The sequence below is a fragment of the Oratosquilla oratoria genome, chromosome 42 (assembly GCF_046742065.1).
Source record: "Oratosquilla oratoria isolate Oo_2021 chromosome 42, ASM4674206v1, whole genome shotgun sequence".
Lineage (NCBI taxonomy): Eukaryota > Metazoa > Arthropoda > Malacostraca > Stomatopoda > Squillidae > Oratosquilla > Oratosquilla oratoria.
Genome location: NC_134818.1, coordinates 5,693,351 through 5,712,892, shown reverse-complemented (window position 1 = coordinate 5,712,892; position 19,542 = coordinate 5,693,351). Strand labels below are relative to the sequence as shown.

At 41.9% G+C, this 19,542-nt stretch overlaps 1 protein-coding gene across 1 annotated transcript; it reads left to right on the top strand.

Moving 5' to 3' along the window:
- The first annotated feature begins 1,135 nt into the window (after nucleotides 1–1,135).
- Pnn (desmosome associated protein-like protein pinnin) lies at nucleotides 1,136–19,542 on the top strand. The gene is made up of 9 exons (XM_076178878.1): nucleotides 1,136–1,296; nucleotides 3,415–3,501; nucleotides 4,577–4,724; nucleotides 7,715–7,812; nucleotides 10,250–10,325; nucleotides 12,608–12,763; nucleotides 14,204–14,342; nucleotides 16,896–17,108; nucleotides 17,418–19,542. The coding sequence occupies exons 1-9, from the start codon at nucleotides 1,169–1,171 to the stop codon at nucleotides 19,175–19,177; spliced, it is 2,805 nt and encodes a 934-aa protein (XP_076034993.1). The 5' UTR covers nucleotides 1,136–1,168; the 3' UTR covers nucleotides 19,178–19,542.

The following is a 19,542-nucleotide window of genomic DNA, read 5'->3' as shown; positions in this document are numbered from 1 at the left end:
GGTGCTGGGTGGCGCAAGAGTCACATCTGACGAGGCGTGTCGAAGCTCCTGCTGGTTCCGTCGACTGTGGGTAGGAGGCGGGTGATGGACAGCATCTTGACGTATGATGCGCTTGCTCTAATGTTCTCCAGTGGCTGTTGGGAGAGTTGGAGCGGTGGAGGGGTATGAAGCAATGGGAGACAGGTCCATGGTCCTTACTCGAGTCACTAGTATAGCTGCTATGGGCTGCGGGGAGACGAAAAGAGTGTTAGCGGATAATTCGTCGTTTATTAGTTTATTGAAACTGAATAGGAGGCAATATATGTATACCGCGTGGGTAGTCACCCGTGGTGCGTAATTACATAATTGTACTGGATTAGGTTAGGTCGGGTCAAGTAGGGTCGCATTGTCATAGGCAGGAGTGCCTGGCTAGCGCGTCAGGTCTAGTCGCGTGAGCAAGACAACGTGCGTTCCACACCACTTGGTTGTCGTGATTTGTACAAGGAAATATAATAAAAAAAAAATGTTGAGAGCCACTGATTTAAGTGAACTTAATTTATGCTTATCCAAACGTAAAACGCGGGGTGATTTGATTATGTAAAAAGTTCCATGGGTACGTTAATATGAGCATCGATGATTATTTTATTGCGGACCGTAGTAATATCACAAGAAATAATTATTACATAATATTCTGTAAGAGATCAAACACCAATGAACCAAAAATATTTTCTTTAACCGCAATGTGAATTTTTTGGGATTTACTACTTGTTCATGTCGTGAGTATAATACTAAAAACGCCCAGATATTCATGGAGCCCATCCCCAATCTAACTTATTAATCAGTATTGTGAACACATACACTTAGATTAAGAGCCTTGTAAAGACCAATAGGTCATGTTCGCATCTTCTTTGTATTCTTTTTAATGTTACGGTCCAGGCAGGACGCATACTACGAATCAGGAAAAAGTCTAAACGTTAGTGCTATAATCTAGCGCTTAAATTTTGATTTCATGTTAATCTCAATAACTATTTAACTAAATCTCATGAACTGGTGTAACAATTTATGTTATTTTGCGAAATATAAATTATAAATTAAATTTATCTTTTTCTACTGATGTTTTACAATGGTTATAAAATTTAGTTTGTATCATAATTCACAAACATTTGTACTTGGAGTCAACGTAGGAAAGATGGCGGCCGCTCTTGGTTTCTCATTAGTGAGTACTATTGAATCAGAAATTCAGAAGGCAAAGGAAGATTTGAAAGGAGTTGATGAAAACTTGCGTCGGCTAACTGGTAGAGACTTCAGCGAACCAGGGTATGTACTTGTTAATTTATTGAGAAAATTTCAGGGCATGAAATAAGTATGGCATGTCTTGCCAAGTCGGCGGTCTTTGGAATTCTTCACGAAAATTCAGTTTGTACTAACCAATTTTGTTAAATGACATTTCAAGTTATGCATCATATTGATATCACTTGGTAATGGAGTTTTATATGTGATTTTTAAGGTGTGAGTGGATATGTACCTTGAAATTAATACTCTTTAAACGAGTTGTGTAGGCAAAGACTGAAATGAACGCTGGCATGCGAAGACATCATGGAATGTTACCGCACATAATCTTACGTTACCTCACCCCACGAAGTTTCTGGATGCAGGTCGAATTAGACCCTCTATGTCTAGATCTCGATCATTTATTGATTCGGACTCGTAGTGCCTTGGTGTGTACAAGGGCATCTATAATTGTTCTCGTCACGCTAACACATTATCACTTCTCTTTGGGGATAAAATTCCGGACTCACGCAAGCACGGAGTTTTAAGATGAAACTTAGGTTATTCAATAGATTCTGATCTAATATAATCTGACCTAACGTAACTTAACCTAAGGTAACGATTCCATTTAGAAAATAGACCTTGGAAAAAAAGGAAAATATGTGAAACTGGCATAGAACCTTTTTTTCTTTCATTTGAAAAAAAAATCCATGGAATGGTTATTAGGTTATAAGCTGTTGGACAACATTAGTTTCATGTTCAATACCTGCTTTTGTGGTTCTGGAATTCTACTGATTCTTCCTGATTCCAGTCTATACTTTCATTAGACCTCCACAACTTAGTATGGAATACCAGTGACCTACCATGTTTTGGGTTTTGCTGTAATCGCAATCCCAAACCCTAGAGAAGACCATCAGTTGGCAACTAAATAACGCCCATTTTCCTTAGCTTCTTGCATTTACAAATTGCTGGGAACAATAAATGTTAGGCTTGGCACCCTCTCGATATGGTTTTTAAAAAATCCAAGTGCCACAAGGAAGTATACTTAATGTTATACTTTTCACTGTTCATTAGTGTATTGCTTTTGGCAACTTTTCAGCTGTTGATTTCTGCCAACCAAGAAAAACGTATATCATGTTGATGTATTATAATTTACAAAATGAACATTTAATTGTCTATTGTCGTATCATGCCTGCATGCACTTCTAAATATTTACCAAAACTTATTTCCTGGGAAGGATTTGATTGCCAGCTTGGGCTACTTGTATGGTGTCGCTCCTTAGAGTTGACTCATATCCCCCTTGCGGCATTAATAGACACCCTCCTCCAATTGCACCAAACTATTATTCTTGTCACTGGGGCCTGGGAAATATATGACAATAGGTTTACCATGAACAATGAAAAAAAATTGACATGTGTTCACCATGAACAATGTCTATAATCAAAGTTATTGGTTACATGGACCTTTAAATTTTAAAAGGTCTATGGAAATAATATACCAGTTTTATCCCTTGCCAGACAAAGTGATCGTATTTAATCAATTGACTATTTAAAAAACTATAGGCTACCATGTGCTTATTCAAAAATGATCACCCGTTTTCATTGATGTTTTTCACAAGTTTCTGCTTTTACTACATGCTAATGACACACATCAAGTTAAAGTACAACTATTCAACTGTATCATATCAGGGTATCTTCTACTTCCCGACATTATAAAGAGAGAGAGGGGGGAGCGGATGTGGGCATTGGGATAATGTGCTAAAAACTTTCCTTCATTGTGTCTGAAGAGTAACTTAACTTTGGGTCCCAGGCCAGCCAAGGAGAGAGGCAGAGGAGGCCGTGGTGTCACCATCACTGGTAGCCAGCAGGTTTTCAACTTTTTTTCATAATTCTTCATTTTGTACCTTTATAAAGCGAACTGATGCCCATATTGATGGTGTCCTGAGCACTGTTGTGCTAGTGTGATTCTTGTCTGTTGTAGGAGGGGTTTCTCTGTGGGACTTGTATGTTTTTTTTTTTTTTTAAGTTTGAGTGTCTGGCAGTGAATATATATCTGTGATGTTCTAGCAAAAAGAATTTGGTTTCCTTAGATAATGAATACATATATGCCACATGTTTAGTATTTGAAAAATCATATAGTTATATAATGTAACTTTTACTTTTTCAGTCGACAAGAACGCAGAGTCCGCCTATCTAGTGGACGAGACAATGAGCCCCAGGCAAAGCGTAGACCCCCAGGGGGGGTATTTGCTAGGTGAGTAATTACATTCTCTGTGTATATATGCACACACACACACACAGTTCTGATTGTCTGGCTATCACAGGACTTTTCCATTGCTGCTTATTATGTTGTACCATCTCAGGTCATAATCTTTAAAAAAGCATAAAACCCATTTAATTTCCTAACTTTGCAAATAACAAATAAGCATAACAAACTACATTATATAAAAGTGTTAATCAACAAATGCCTTGGAACCTGTCTTGTTTTTCCAAACGAGCCTACAAACAAATGAACCATTTTAATGAAAAAGAAATCACGCAAGACTTTTTTTTTTTTTTTAATTATACATGTATGTATAATTCTTTTGCATTTTTTTTTTCTCTTAGCATAGCCTACAATCAAATGAAATAGAAACCTCACTTTTTTCTGTTTTATAATTTTTTGCATTTCCTTAATTTGTCTTACCCTAAACAAAGCATACTTGTTCAAGGAAGAAAATTGAGCAAAGAAAAACTTTTGTTGTTTGCCTCAAGTTCTCAGAAATTTAGTGATTAATATGCATTCTTCTCCCATAATCTTTATGATGGTCATGTGAATACAGTACACTATTATACAGAATTTATTCAGCTGTTACACAGTGTATAATGCAGACTGTTTGAGTTGGTCATTGTGGCCCAAATTATATTAAAAAAGACCTCAAAGTTACCACACACTGCCAAGCACCCAGGATACGAGCTGCGCACAACCTTTGAAATATCTGGAGTGAAGGGGGTTAAGGAAAACCGATGTATCTTTGAAAGTGACTTTAACTCAAAACCACCTGTATATACATACATACATATATATATATGTATTAAAGATTCATGGGGCTGTAGTTACTGAACATGCACCAAAGGAAACCAGGTTAGTTTATTTTGATGCTTATGGAGAGCACAGTAGAGCCTGTCGCATCCAGGAAGTGCCATCCCCTCGTGTCAAAATATCATTCACACATAACCATCCCCCACCCACTCCCTTCCATGTATCACAGTATCATCCCTACACATATACATATAAATACATATCAGTGCTTTATGGTAAAGGGAACTGATAAATTTCATTGATGCAGACTTGGGGCTGTTGTTACTGAACGTGCACCAAAAGAAACCAGGGTGGAAGTTCAGTTTGATGCTCGTGGAGAGCACAGAGCCCGTCACATCCAGGAAGTGCCAGCGGAGGATATGGAGGAGGAGGAGGAAGATGGACAACTCGTCAAGGTAAGGGGACGATTATGAAGTACCATACAGGAATACCTCACTATACGACCGAGTGCTATAAAGTAGGTAAAACAAATGTTGGGTGTATGTGAAAGCCCCAGTAGGCAAAAATTGAAGATGGAGTTGACAGGGTCCATGAACACAACCCCCCTATTATTTACATGTAAAACCCACCTTGATGTACGAATTTTTTCACATTGCAACCAGTCAGCTGGGAACACAACTTGGTTGTATAGTGAGGTATTCCTGTATTAGGTTTCTTTTGCAGCTTCTCTGCAGCATATATTCCCTTTTTTGTGCTGGAGTTAAAAGCTGGGTTTGTGCTTGATTTTCCCAGGATATCTGTAAATTCCCTATATTAAGGTATTAACTGCATGCCATCATGCAGTATGATTGCATGGCAGCATGTAGTCAATGCTTTGGGGACTGTTTTGAGGCACCCTTATGCATTGGAGTCACACATTATATATCTATGTTGAAGTAAATTCTATTTTTAAAGGACTGCTACTTCTATTCTACAACTGTTCCTCCTTTATGCTGTTCCCTTGAAACTGCCCTTTACCATTTCTATGACCATACATTTTCTTATTCCTTGTGGTAGGGGAGAAAAGAACTCTGCCACTGTGTTCCTGTATGAGTCTTAAAAGGCAACAAAATGGGACTTTGGATAGGACTAGGGATCCTGTTCTCTGTATGTTCGACCTATGAGAAGTTGGAGGCCTAAGAACATCTAGGAGAACTCCGACCAGAACCTTAACATTTGGATCATTAAATGTACATGTTTGTGGTACAGTTGAAAGTAAATGAGAATGGGTAAAGGTAAAGGTGGGACTTGGTCAGGGATGCATTATGTTGCCTTGGCTGTTCAACTTGTACATGAATGGGGTGGTGTGGGAGGTAGATGCAAGGGTGGTGGGTCAGGGAATGGAGCTGGTAAAAAAAAATTGAGAAAAGTGGGAGGTGAGCCAGCTGTTGTTTGCGGACGACACTGCGCTTGTGGCAGGATCGGAGGAGGGATTGAGGAAGTTGGTGACAGAGTTTGGGAGAGTGTGTGAAAGAAGAAAGCTAAAGATAAATGTGGGTAAAGTAAGGTGATGAGATGTACAAGGGGTGAAAGTGAGCATTAAGGGAGAGTGACTGGAGGAAGTGGATAGTTTTAGATACTTGGGGGCAAAGGTGCAGTGGAGGTGGAGGTAGAATGTAGATTGAGAGAAGCGAGTAAATGCCTTGGTGGATTGAATAGTGTAATGAGGAATAGACATTGGGAATGGAGGCTAAGAGGAGACTGCATGAAGGAGTGATTGTGCCAACAGCACTGTATGGAGCAGGAACATGGTACATATGAGAGGAGTTTGAATGTGTTTGAGATGAGGTGTCTGAGAAGTATGATGGGGGGTTACTAGGCTAGATAGTGAGAAATGAGGAGGTGAGAAGGAGAACGGGTGGAAAGGAAGCTATGAGATAGGGTTGATGAAAGAGTATTAGGATGGTTTGGATACATGGTAAGAATGAGTGAAGAAAGACAGGTAAAAGAGGTATGGAAGGCAGATGTGGAGGGAGTGAACATGAGGGGACGTCCTAGGATGAGATGGATGGGGTGAAGGGGGCTTTGGGGAAGAGGGAATGTCTGTTGAGGAAGGAAGGGAGAGGACAAAAGACAGGGGTGAATGGAGAATGGTTGAATATGGATGATGTGATGCATGAGGTGAAATGGGTAGGGGGATGGGGGTGAGGGAGTATGTGTGAGCAAAATTTGATGCTGCCCGAAGGGATTTCTCTCCATCTCCTTTTATGCATGGGGGGACAGAGAGGGGGGGGTTGCCGATTTAACGAAGCGGCCTTACTGTGGATGTGCTGTGACTTAAGACACCGCCTCTGACCAAGGGCAGTGGACAAGGTGCAGGGATGACCTGTCATCCAGGAGTGCTAAGATGGGAGGGAGGGTGGAGTGGAGTGTATTTAGGGATGGAATGGGTGGGAATGATTTTATGCCTTTTTCTTTTTGGCTGCCTCCCTTGTAAGGGGGGAAAAAGCCTTGGAATGTATGTATATTGAAAGGGCTAATTTTGAGTTTACATGTTTGTGGTACAGTTGAAAGTAAATGAGAATAGGTAGGCAGTGTGTTTGTGAGAATGAAGAGATGTGTTAGCATTAAGTGAAACTATATTGAAAGGGCTAATTTTGAGTTTGTAAATGTGGTGGGTAGAGTATTGGGAGTGACAAGGGGTCGAGGTAGGGAAGCAGTAGCTCTGCTGGTAAGTGATAGGGTAGGAAAGCGTTGGCCTTGAATGGCTTGACTAGTGAACTGAGCATGTTGTGTCCTTGTTTAGGTTGTGGGATATGCACCCACTATTGGGAGACTTTGGGGAGACAGCTGTGGACTGTGCAGTGGTTTAAGGCAGGCATCCCAACTGGTTTGCCTTTCCAAGCCAGGGGGTCCACCCATCCTGGTCTGAATAGAGGAACAAAGGCATGTTGGTAGCTCTGGGCAAGTATTTCAGCACTGGAACATCCCTTCAGGGATGCCATGCATGTCTGACATTGGTTGTCAATCTGATGTGATGCATATGGGGTTGGATGGCCACTGACTTGAAAGTTCATTTGCCCTTTGGATGGTTGTTTTGTTCATCAGGCTGTCAAACACACTGTGTTGATGGGAGACCAGTGGGTGAACTGGTTTGGTTGCCAACATCTCAACCATGCAACAGGTTGTACTAAGTTACATTGTGTGGACAGGGCAACTATGCCTCAATGCCAACTATGCCTCACCAATGCAAATTTTCTTGCAAGATTGTGTGATTGGTTTAATATACTGTAGTGCTTCCTAAAAGTTACTGCAAGGTTCCTCATCTATGTTTCTATCATATTGTAATGTAGGTAGAAATTCTCATGGATTGCCATTTACTTATTTTTCTCTCCTTTCTTCTCGGTATAATGAGGATATTGGTCAGACACTTCAGAATGTCAACTTTGAATTAATTCTCTTTCAGCCCTCCATAGCCTCCTCAGTAGCACGACCTGTAGGAGATGTGAAATCCAGGACAGAAGTTGCTGCACAGCTTAGCAAAGACAAGGCTTCCCGTGAGCGGTAAGTGTGATTTAGTTGATGCAGGATATATATGCTTGAGGTTTATCTATATACAGAAAGGCTTTTTAACCCTTATAAGGGAGGCAATGTGCTTGTGTGGGAATGTACTTGAATATATATACATATATATACATACATACATATATACATATACCAAGGCTTTTTCCCCCTTACAAGGGAGGTAGCCAAAAAAGGAAAAGGCATAAATCATTCCCACCTATTCCATCCCTGAATACACTCCACACCCCTCCACCCTCCCTCTTATCTTAGCACCTCCTGGATGACGGGTCATCCCTGCATCTTGTCTACTGCCCTGGGTCAGAAGCAGTGTCGCAAGACACAGCACATCCACAGCATTAAATCGGCGACCCCCCCTCTCCTTCCCCCCATGCATAAAAGGAGAAGACGGGGAGAAATCCCATTCCACCTCATGCATCACATCATCCATATACAACCATTCTCCATTTACCCCTGTCTTCTGTCCTCTCCTGTCCTTCCTCAACAGACATTCCCCTTTTCCCCAAAGCCACCATCACCCCTTATCCATCTCATCCTAGGACGTCCCCTCATGTTCACTCCCTCTACATCTGCCTTCCATACCTCTTTTACTAGTCTTTCTTCACTCATTCTTTCCATGTGTCCAAACCATCCTAATATTCTTTCATCAACCCAATCTCCCAACTCCCTTTCCACCCCCGTTCTCCTCCTCACCTCCTCATTTCTCACTCTATCTAGCCTAGTAACCCCCATCATACTTCTCGGACACCTCATATCAAACACATTCAAACTCCTTCTCTCATCCTCTTTTATGTTCCATGTTTCTGCCCCATACAGTGCTGTTGGCACAATCACTCCTTCATACAGTCTCATCTTAGCATCCATTCCCAAATGTCTATTCCACATAACACTCTTCAATCCACCAAGGCATTTACGCGCTTCTCTCAACCTACATTCTACCTCCACCTTCATTCCACCTTTTCCTGCCACATTTGCACCCAAGTATCTAAAACTATCCACTTCCTCCAGTCGCTCTCCCTTAATGCTCACTTCCAGTCTACCGCCACTTTCACCCCTCGTACATCTCATCACCTTACATTTACCCACATTTATCTTTAGCTTTCTTCTATCACATACTCTCCCAAACTCTGTCACCAACTTCCTCAATCCCTCCTCCGATCCTGCCACAAGCACAGTGTCGTCAGCAAACAACAGCTGGCTCACCTCCCACTTTTCTCCATTTTCTTTAACCATCTCCAATCCCTGACCGATCTACCCTTGCATTTACCTCTCGCACCACCCCATCCATGTATAAGTTGAACAGCCAGGGCGACACAACGCATCCTTGACGAAGTCCCTCCTTTACCTCGAACCACTCACTCTCCATTTCTAATCCTGACACAAGCTCTACTACTCTCATAAAAACTCTTGACAGCTCGTAGCTTTCCTCCTATCCCATATGCATATATATATATATATATACACACACACACACACACACACACACACACACACACACACGTACACATGTGCCAAGGGCTTTTCCCATGACAAGGAAGGTAGCCAAAGTCAAAGGGTAATCCACTCCCACTCATTTCATTCACCACCCCTCCCTCCCTCCCTCTTTTCTCGGCTCCTGGATGATGGGGCATTCCTGCATCTCACCATCCCTTCCTGCAGAAAAAGAGAAGATGAAAAGAAATCCCTTCAGGCTGTGTGAAAATATCATTCACACAAAACTACTCCCTAACCTCCAATCCATCCTGCACCCACTCCCTTCTATGCATCACAGCATCATCCTTACACAATCATTCTCCACTCACTCCTATCCTCTACCTTCTTTCTTCTTCACCAGACACCCTCTCTCTCTCCATGTCCCTTTTACCCCATCCATCCATCTTGTCCTCGGCTGCCCCCTCCTGTTCACTCCACCTCTGCCCTCCACACTTCTTTTACTAATCTTTCTTCACTCATTCTTTCCATGTGTCCAAACCATCCTAATATTCTTTCATCCACCCTATCTCCTAACTCCTTTTCTACCCCTGCTCTCCTCTCACCTTATTACTCACTATCCAGCCTAGTAATCTCTACTGTACTTCAGACATTCATCTCAAACACATTAAAACACTTCCTCTCTTCTCTTGTGTTCCATGTTTCTACCCCATACAGTGCTGTCAGCACAGTCACCCCTTTATGCAATCTCCTCTTAGTATCCATTCCCAAATGTCTACTTATCGTTGCACTTTTAATTTCCTAAGGCATTTACTTGCTTCTCTTAATCTACATTCTACCTCCACTCCCTTTCCCACCACATTCACCCCAAGCCATGGACTATGTACAAATTTGCTTTTGCAGTATATGAAGTTGGATTTTTAGTCAATTTGTTACAGTTAACTACCATTACTTCATTTTGATAAGATAAATTGTAATTGCCTTTTAGGAACCGAAGGATGTTTGGAGCTTTGCTGGGCACATTGCAACGATTTAAGAGTGAAGAAGCAAAACAGAGGGATAAGGTTAGTTATTATTGCTGGTGCTTTTTTCTTTGGTTGAGTTTATGGGTTCTGGTAGCTGGAAGTTCATGCATGCAGTGCCAACGATGAAGTCATCTCTCCTTAACCCCTTCACTCTGGGCCAAAATCTGGCGGGCAGCATTAGGTGCCAGACATGCGATGTTGCGTCATAATACTCGCATTATGAAAAATAAAGTAACCCCTGTAATGCTTGTTCTCTTTCACCCGTGAATTTTGATAACCATAGAAAATATGATGATGCCAGTTTACAGAGTATAGGGGCCACGCAAGTACAACTACAACTACAATAAATATAATCAAGACGCCGATATGGCAGCTTAGTGTACCCACTTGCTCCTCATGATGCCTACGTAGGCGTCACCGTATGGAATGGATTAAGACTAAGTAGGCTACCTACCTCTCCTCCTCTCTTGATGGTGTTGCAGCCTATTTGGGTGACATACAGACCCCATACTAAGTCAAGGATCTCCAGTAGATATACAGATCTTGGTGGTACCAACTCCAGCTTGCAAGGTACAGTTGGGTTCCTGTAAAGGGAATACTTAGGGTTTGTAGGCTGGAAGTGTGTTATGTTGAAAAGATGCTATAATAAAGAATACAATGAAAAGACCCATGATTTGGAGTTGGTGAATAGGTGAAACTAATAATATTATATAAGTGTTGTGTACTCTAATTTGGTGTGTGTTGTCTGCCAGGATGCATACCAGTGTCCCCACATAGTGAGTGGGAGTGCAATCGCTAGCCTTTTGTTTGATCCATGTACCAACATCCTTTCCTGAACACACACTGTTCCTCACCAATTACATTCTATGTTCCTTTTGTAATTTTCTCAATAGAACTGGAAGAAAATTACAACCAGGGACTAAGAGGACTTTCATAGATTATCAAAAAATCAAACTGGCAAAAGTACTTCGAAGATGTTGAGAAAGCACTAGATCACTTTGAAATAGACCAGTTGTTGTTGTCATTCCCTAGACTGTCTGTCCGAGCAGTCCCGTCTCCCCAAGGAATGCCACAGCCAAAACTGGGTTTTCCCACAAATCCTTTATAGAGTGTATGTTGTGTTGTTTGCGTGCATGATTGTGTATAATGCAGTCTTCCATTATGTGTTGTATGGTATGGGGTGAAGTGTTACATCCTGGGCAGCTGTTCACAATGCAGTCATCCAGCCTCTTCTGGTAGCTTAGAAGTGCTGGTGGTGGCTGCACCGCAGTCTGGCCAAGTGGACTCTATCCTTTCGTGGGAGAGAGGATTCAGAAGGGTGGATATCAGGGGGTCTGGCATGCAGCAGTGTGTTAATGGAGCGGTGAGTGATATGATTAGGAATGTTTCCGGAGGCTGGTATTTGGTGGTTGTGAAGGAAGAGAAGAGAGTATCTGTGTGTGATACAGATCTTTGGGTGTTGTTTTAATGTTTCTTGGTGTGTGTAGGTGTTCTGCTATGTAGTGTAGCGGGTGTGATGTGTTTGTGGTGGCTGCGGCAAGTGTTTGTGTGCCTCTCATGTCGAGGTGGTCCTTGATTTTGAGGACTTTTGTTTCATGGTGTAAATGGTCTGTAGGTGTTGTATTTGTGCAGCCTGTAATTGTTTTTAGGGCTTTGTTTTGTATGATTTGAAGGGTGTTGTGGTGTGTCTCACTGAGATTAGGAGCCCATGCAGTTCCCATCCCTGGATAAAGCTATAAACAAAACAGTAACAACCATCCTGAAAAGGCTACAGAAAGAGATTTAACCTCAACTTCTCACACAAGATTGCTTCACGAAAAAAAAAAGAAGGGAATAGCCTTAAAGAAAGACCTGACAGAACAAGCAAAAGAACTACTAAAGCAGTTAAACAGTAGCATTACAAAATGATAACAAACAAAAAATAAAGTGGGGGGAAACTAACAAACTAAATAGGTCTCCTTGTTTGCCTAGTAAAAAATTTTGGGTGGAGGTGAGGAGGTTGCCAAATGATGAAACAGTGGGGGATAAAACTTGTGCATTGTGGCAAGGTGCTAAGATGGTAGAGATGACATACAAGTTGTGAATGGGCATAGAGTGGTTGTAGGTGCTTACTCTGCCACCCCACATTATTTGGGTGGAAATGGCTTTTGATAGTATGTAGTCCATGCATATTATTTGCAAATTTAGGTTTCGAATAATTCTAATTTGTGTGTGTGCCAGAATTTTTTTTTATCCTTTAACCAGATATCACGTATTTATATTTGGTTAATGTTGATTATTGGAGAAAATGTATTGAAGTTTGGTCTCTCTATTTTTAACAGGAGGAACAACGGGCTGCTATAGAACGTAAGCTTGAAGAGAAAGGTAGAGCAGAGAAAGAGGAAATGCGTAAGGAACGCTTGAATCTTTTTAATCAACGAAAGGAACGCCAGGCTCAGATCCGGAGACTCACACTGAAGATGGCCAGAGTCAAGGAGGTAACTATTAAAGCTAATTCATGTCTTGCAACATAATGTGTATTTGTATACAAAGTAGAAGTTTTGTCTGTTGAAAAAATAGGAGGGAATGGAGGGAGATTATAAATGGATAAAAGTGTCATTCAGGTCAAAGGGATGAGGAGGAAAAGGGGTTCCCATGTGATATGTGGAGAATACCTGCTCTAGCTGTGAAAGTAATTTGCTGTACTTTGTTGCATTGCTCTTGACCTAAGTGATATGTATCAAGGAGAATAATCTTAGAATTTTAACTCCCAGAAATGCCATGGGTTGACATTTGGTCTCCAGACTAGACATGAGCTTTTATCAACTAAAGTTGCATACAGGTAGTCATTGACTGGGATACATTGACTAATCGTTTGTTAGTCAGCATGTTTGTATGTCATTCATAGATATTTTTCAATATGTAGGGTTCATAACAAAGGTAAAAGAGGGGAAAGACTTTTGAGTGTTGGCCACATCACATGTCTGGCAGCATTAGGTGCCAGACGTGCGATGTTGCGTCATAATACTCGCATTATAAAAAATAAAGTCGCTGCTCTAACGCCCGTTCTCTTTCACCCGTGAATTTTGATAACCATAGAAAATATGATGAAGCCAGTTTACAGAGTATGGGGGGTCACGCAGGTACGACTACCATAAATATAATCAAGACGCCGACGTCGGCATCCTCGCATACCCACTTGCTCCTCATGACGCCTACGTAGGCGTCACCGTATGGAAGGGGTTAATAGCTTCAAACATCTCATTGGTCCAATCTTTCCTTATATTAGATGGTCAATGAAGTGTCTTCTTTCTTGCTGCTCTCCCATAGTAGCCAAGTTGATGCAAATATCTTGCAGCTGTTGTAGAGCTAACATTAAGTTGTTCTGTGATGTCAACAGCTTTGCAATGTGAATTGTTTTCCACATCTCTCTTGGCAACATGAAAGCTCTTGTTGGGGGGGTCCTGGTTGTCCTGGGCAAAATTGTGTTCATTTTAACCTTTCAAATGAATTGAACAATCACTATTAACTGTAGAAAATGGAATTACAAGGTTTTCAGCAATTTTACACAAAGTCCACTCAGATTGACCTGAAATAGACTCTTCACTTGACAGTTCTAAAGCTTCTTTGGTGTATGGCATCATTGAATATCAGTGATCAATATCTGGAAACCTGAAATATAAAAATGTGAATTGGTACCAAATGTAAATTTTTCAAAGTAAAATGTATATATTTTATGTCTATTTACTTCTGATGTGTATATGTTTTCATCTCTGCAAAATTTGTGAATGGATGAAGGAGTAGCTACAACTCCACAGTGGAACTAGTTTGTGTACATGAAAAATGATATACTTGCAAAAGGTCGGTGATCATTGTTAATGGCATGTAACATTTGCAAATACAGTGTTGTTAATGAGAGCTTACCTTTTATTCAACAGCATGAAGCCTGGGAAGAGCATCAGTTAAAGCTTACAAAGTTTATTCGTACCAAGTGCTCTCCACGTATTTTCTGGATACCTAAGATTGCCAATGGTGCATCTTCTCGTCGCCTCCGAGACACAGAAGCTAGGATTAAGGGTAAGTACAGAGGCATTGTGTACATTTACAAGGGTGTTGTGTTGTACTAATTTCTTAGCAGGGAGACAGTGCAGACCCAAGCGACCAAATTGGTGGGACAAAAAAAAAATGTACAATTGAGTCCCCTAGGGTGCATCACTCACCTATGCCATTTGGTCTCTTCACAAGTGATCTCCCAACCCCTGATCCAAAACTAAACTAAAAATAAACATAATAATATACTCACACAGATGACCAGACAATTACATCCCAACATAGAAACTATAAAATAGCAGTTAAGAACACCCAAGCCATCTTAGACAAAGTAGAGAAATAGCAGTACTAGTCTGGTACTCTGAAAAGACACTAGTCAAAACATTAGATTACATCAGTGTTCCTGGTTCAACCTGTGTTTCCTTACCACTTTTTCCGCTCTTATCTATTATTATTGGATAGCTCCTGTCATTCTTAGAATTTTTAACCCCCATAAATAAGTACATGCATACATATACCAAAGACTTTTCCCCCCTTACAAGGGAGGTAGCCAAAAAGAAAAAGGCATAAAAAACATTCCCACCCATTCCATCCCTAAATACACTCCACTCCCCTCCACCCTCTACCCTCCCTCTTATCTTGGCACCTCCTGGATGATGGGTCATCCCTGCATCTTGTCCACTGCCCTGGGTCAGAGACAGTGTTGCAAGACACAGCACATCCACAGCAAGGCTGCTTCATTAAATTGGCGATCCGTCCCCTCATGCAGAAAAGGAGAAGACTGGGAGAAACCCCTTCGGGCTGCGTCAAATTTTCTCACACATACTACCTCACCCCCCCCCCCCCCCATTCCACCTCATGCATCACATCATCCATATACAACCCTTCTCCATTCACCCGTCTTCTGTCCTCTCCCGTCCTTCCTCAACAGACATTCCCCTCCTCCCCAAAGTCCCTTTCACCCCATCCATCCATCTCATCCTAGGTTGCCCCCTCATGTTCACTCCCTCCACATCTGCCTTCCATACCTCTTTTACCTTTCTTCACTCATTCTTTCCATGTGTCCAAACCATCCCAGTACTCCTTCATCCACCCTATCTCCCAGCTCCCTTACCACCCCTGTTCTCCTCGCCTCCTCATTTCTCACTATCCAGCATAATAACCCCCATCATACTTCTCAGACACCTCATCTCAAACACATTCAAATTCCTTCTCTCTCTTCCTCTTATGTTCCATGTTTCTGCCCCCATACAGTGCTGTTGGCACGATCAATCCTTCATACAATCTCCTCTTAGCCTCCATTCCCAAATGTCTATTCCTCATTACACTTTTTAATCCACCAAGGCATTTACTCTCTTTTCTCAATCTACATTCTACCTCCACCACCACTCCACCTTTTCCTGCCACATTTGCACCCAAGTATCTAAAACTATCCACTTCCTCCAGTCACTCTCCCTTGATGCTCACTTCCAGTCTGCTGCCACTTTCACCCCTTGTACATCTCGTCACCTTACTTTTACCTACATTTATCTTCAACTTTCTTCTTTCACACTCTCTCCCAAACTCTGTCACCAACTTCCTCAATCCCTCCTCTGATCCTGCTACAAGCGCAGTGTTGTCCGCAAACAACAGCTGGCTCACCTCCCACTTTTCTCCATTTTCTTTAAACATCTCCAATCCCTGATCCACCAACCTTGCATTTACCTCTCGCACCACCCCATCCATGTATAAGTTGAAAAGCCAGGGCGACATAACACATCCCTGATGAAGTCCCACCTTTACCTTGAACCACTCACTCTCTCCGTTTCTAATCCTTACACATGCTCTACTATTGTAAAAACTCTTGACAGCTCGCAGAAGCTTTCCTCCTATCCTGTAAATCTGCAAAACCTCCCACTACTGCAATTTAATAGCAATGTCAGTGATGTTTTTCACACAGGCTGCAGTGGAGACTGGCACAACTGTACTTAACCTCACATAATGTACTCTTACAAATATGTTGATTTTGCTGGGACCAGGGAAAGCATCAAGATCTGTTGTCTGCAGGTAGCTACAATCTTTTGTGCTGGCATATTTTTATTAATCTCTTTAATACAATGATGCCTACGTATGTGTCATGAGCTGCAAGTGGATACAAGGATGCTGGCGTCAGTTTCCTGATTATATTTAGGTGCACCTTTGTAAAATGACACTGCTGCCCCCCCCCCCCCCACTTAATCAAACTACCCAAAGGTGACCACCACACAGAAGACAAAGAACACCACAGTATGCAATGTCCTACACCAACAGTCCCAAGACCATATTTCTTCCTTGAGTGACTTGTGGTCCTGTCTAGTGGCTGTAGCCACCTTGGAATTGTGGGTCTCTTGCAAAAAGAGACAACATAGGCACAGGGCTAATTGACTTGTATAGATCATTGAACATACCTTTTTGTAAGGTGTCACTCCATTTGGTGTTTATTAGTTTTATGAGATTGTAACAGTAAAAGCAAGAGGTCAACCCACGGGGTTGACATCTTGCATAAAAATTCAATATTTTGTGTCTGATTTAGTAATAGCTCAACTATCTCTCACTTGACAGAGGAACTGGAGGATGACCGGGAACATCTGAAGAAAGAGCTGGAAGAAATTCTTGGCATGAAGCATGAGGACGAGGGTGAAGGGATGGACGATGAAGGCGTTGGAGGGGGAGGAGGGATGGAGCCTCGGAGTGCTGTGGCCATTGTCCAACCAGGGGGGAGTGCAGCAGGGCATGGGGAGGGGGGAGTCATGGATTCTATAGATAGTAGTGCGGGTGAGTATTTTTGTGGCCTTTTTTCCCCTGTTGTCACTTTTTTTATACCATGTATTAAACTTGGCTTAGTCTTGAAGTGGAATATTTTCTACTGTACAAATCAGTTTGTAACTGCTAAATGTCATATTTGTATATTTTCTAGGGTTTCTGAATACTAAAGTTTTAGATGAATACAACCTTCCTATTAAAATGATTGAATGGCATTGACATTGCTTTCAGAACTTATCATGTGCAAATGCTACCATGATGCTTGAATTTCTGAGTTTAAGCTTAGAATTTATTAACCTCCCCCCCCCTCTTTGGTTGCAGACATGTTAGATTACGAGGCAGAAGAGGGAGAACTAGTATTTGAGCCTGAATTGCCAGGTAAGGACTTTGATTCTGCTACAAACGATCAAGGTAACCTTGAGTGTGTTGGGGAAGACTCTGGTGACAGGTCAGGTAGGTTGAGGAGAACAATAGAGTGTGTTAGGCAGGTAGTAATTACTCAGGTGGATGACCAGCTTGAAGAAGGGGAAGATGATGACAGTGAGAAAGAGAATAAGAGAAGGGTATCTGTTTTAGAGAAAGAAAGGGAGAGGTCAAGGGATGAGGAACTGGATAAAGAAAATGTGAGGGACAAAGAGGATAGGTCTGGAAAACCAAGAAGTGATCGAGAGCATGATGGTGGCAGGACTAGAGACTCCAGGGAGAAGGATAAGGAGAGGACCAGGGATAGAGACAAGGAGAGGGAGCGGAGGAAGGAAAGGCATAGTAAAGACAGTAATAGGGACAGTGGGAGCCGAAGTAGTACCAACAAGGATAAGGACAAGGATAGTAGTAAGGATCCTTTAGGAAAGGGTAGTATCAGCAGGGATGAATTGAAGGTTACTAACAGGGAGTGTAGCAGCAGTAAGGATAATTTTCGGGGTGGCTTTAATTCAAAAGAGATTGGTAGAAATAACGAGGAATTGAAAGAAAGGGATGCATTTAAGGATAAGCCAGAGCATAAGGATAAAGGTGAAGGTATGGGTGCTGAAAACTTAATTGATTTGCCAGAAGTGCAAGATATAGAAATGGCAATGGATGTTCAAAGTGAAAGTGAGGAGGGGGAAGAAAGCAAAGATAGCGATGAGATGGAAGTTGAACAGCCACAGGAGGAGGAAGGTACGGAAAAGGAGGATCACAAACAAGACAAGGACAATGATTCAGTAGCAAGTGTTCAACTGAAGGCACATATGCCAACGATTAAGGTGGAGAAGGTTGAGGGTTTGGTTCACAAAGAAGGTAAAGTAGATGGGGAGAGGGACAGGGATAGAGACAGAGAAAGAGATAAGGATAAAGATAAGCATAAGAGAAAGAGCCCAGACAAGAAGAAAACAGACAAGAGTGGAGATGGTTCACGGAGAAAAGGGAGAGAAGATAAGCAAAAAGGCAAAGGCACCGACTCCTCAGACAGCGAGGGCACTAGTGGTTCGGGCAGTTCAGATTCTGAGAGTTCCTCAACAGAAGATTCTGATTCTGATTCCTCCACTGACTCTTCTTCAAGTGACTCAGACTCTGACTCTGACTCCACTACAAGCACAAGCTCTGGGTCAGATTCAGACTCTGGAAAAGAAAGAAAGAAGAAGCACCAGGTGAAAAAACGTCGAAGGGCTTCGGATAGTGAGAGCGAGGACAGGGAAAGAAGTAAGAACGCAAGGAGGAAGTCACGAAGTGATCACACAGATAAGAGTAGTGTGAAGTCAAAGGTGCAAGCTGTGGAGGTGAAGGTGAAGGAGGAACCCGTTAGTGATGAGGAGAAATCTAAAAAGGACCCAGATCCTAAAAAGTCAGTGGAGGAAGTAAAGAAACACAAGGAACCAGAGCGAGACTCTCTGTCCCGTCGTGAGAGAGGGGGTGGTAGTAGCAGTAGTAGTAGTAAGGTATTGAGGGATAAGGAAGATGGGAGGTCGAAAGGTGGCCGGGACCGTGATAGAAGAGACAGAAGTAGAGAGAAAGGCAACAGGCGAGGCAACAGCAGGAGTCGCAGTAGAAGTAGGGACAGGCGGAGGGACAGGAGCCGTGACCGGAGGAGGGATAGGAGGTAGGGAGGATAGAAGTTTTGAAAGTGTTTAGATTAGCAGCCTAGAGTGTTGCTTGATGATCGAATTGTGCTTGGTAAAATTACATAAATCCTAATTTCAGATTCAGTTTTTTCCTTTTGTTTTGGAATAACTGAAGAGTTCATGAGTCATTAGATTAGAAATAATCTTTTATTTTGTATTTTTTGTTTGCTTTATCATGATTCACAAATTTCCATTTTGAATAAATACATTCTCAAAGCCAAGACTGAATCATTGTATTATTTACAATAATGTAGATCGAACCTTGTAATGGATTCAGGCTTGGTTTTCGACAACTTGTAAATTGGTACTGGTTCTTTATATAAACCAAATAAAATTGATGAATTAAT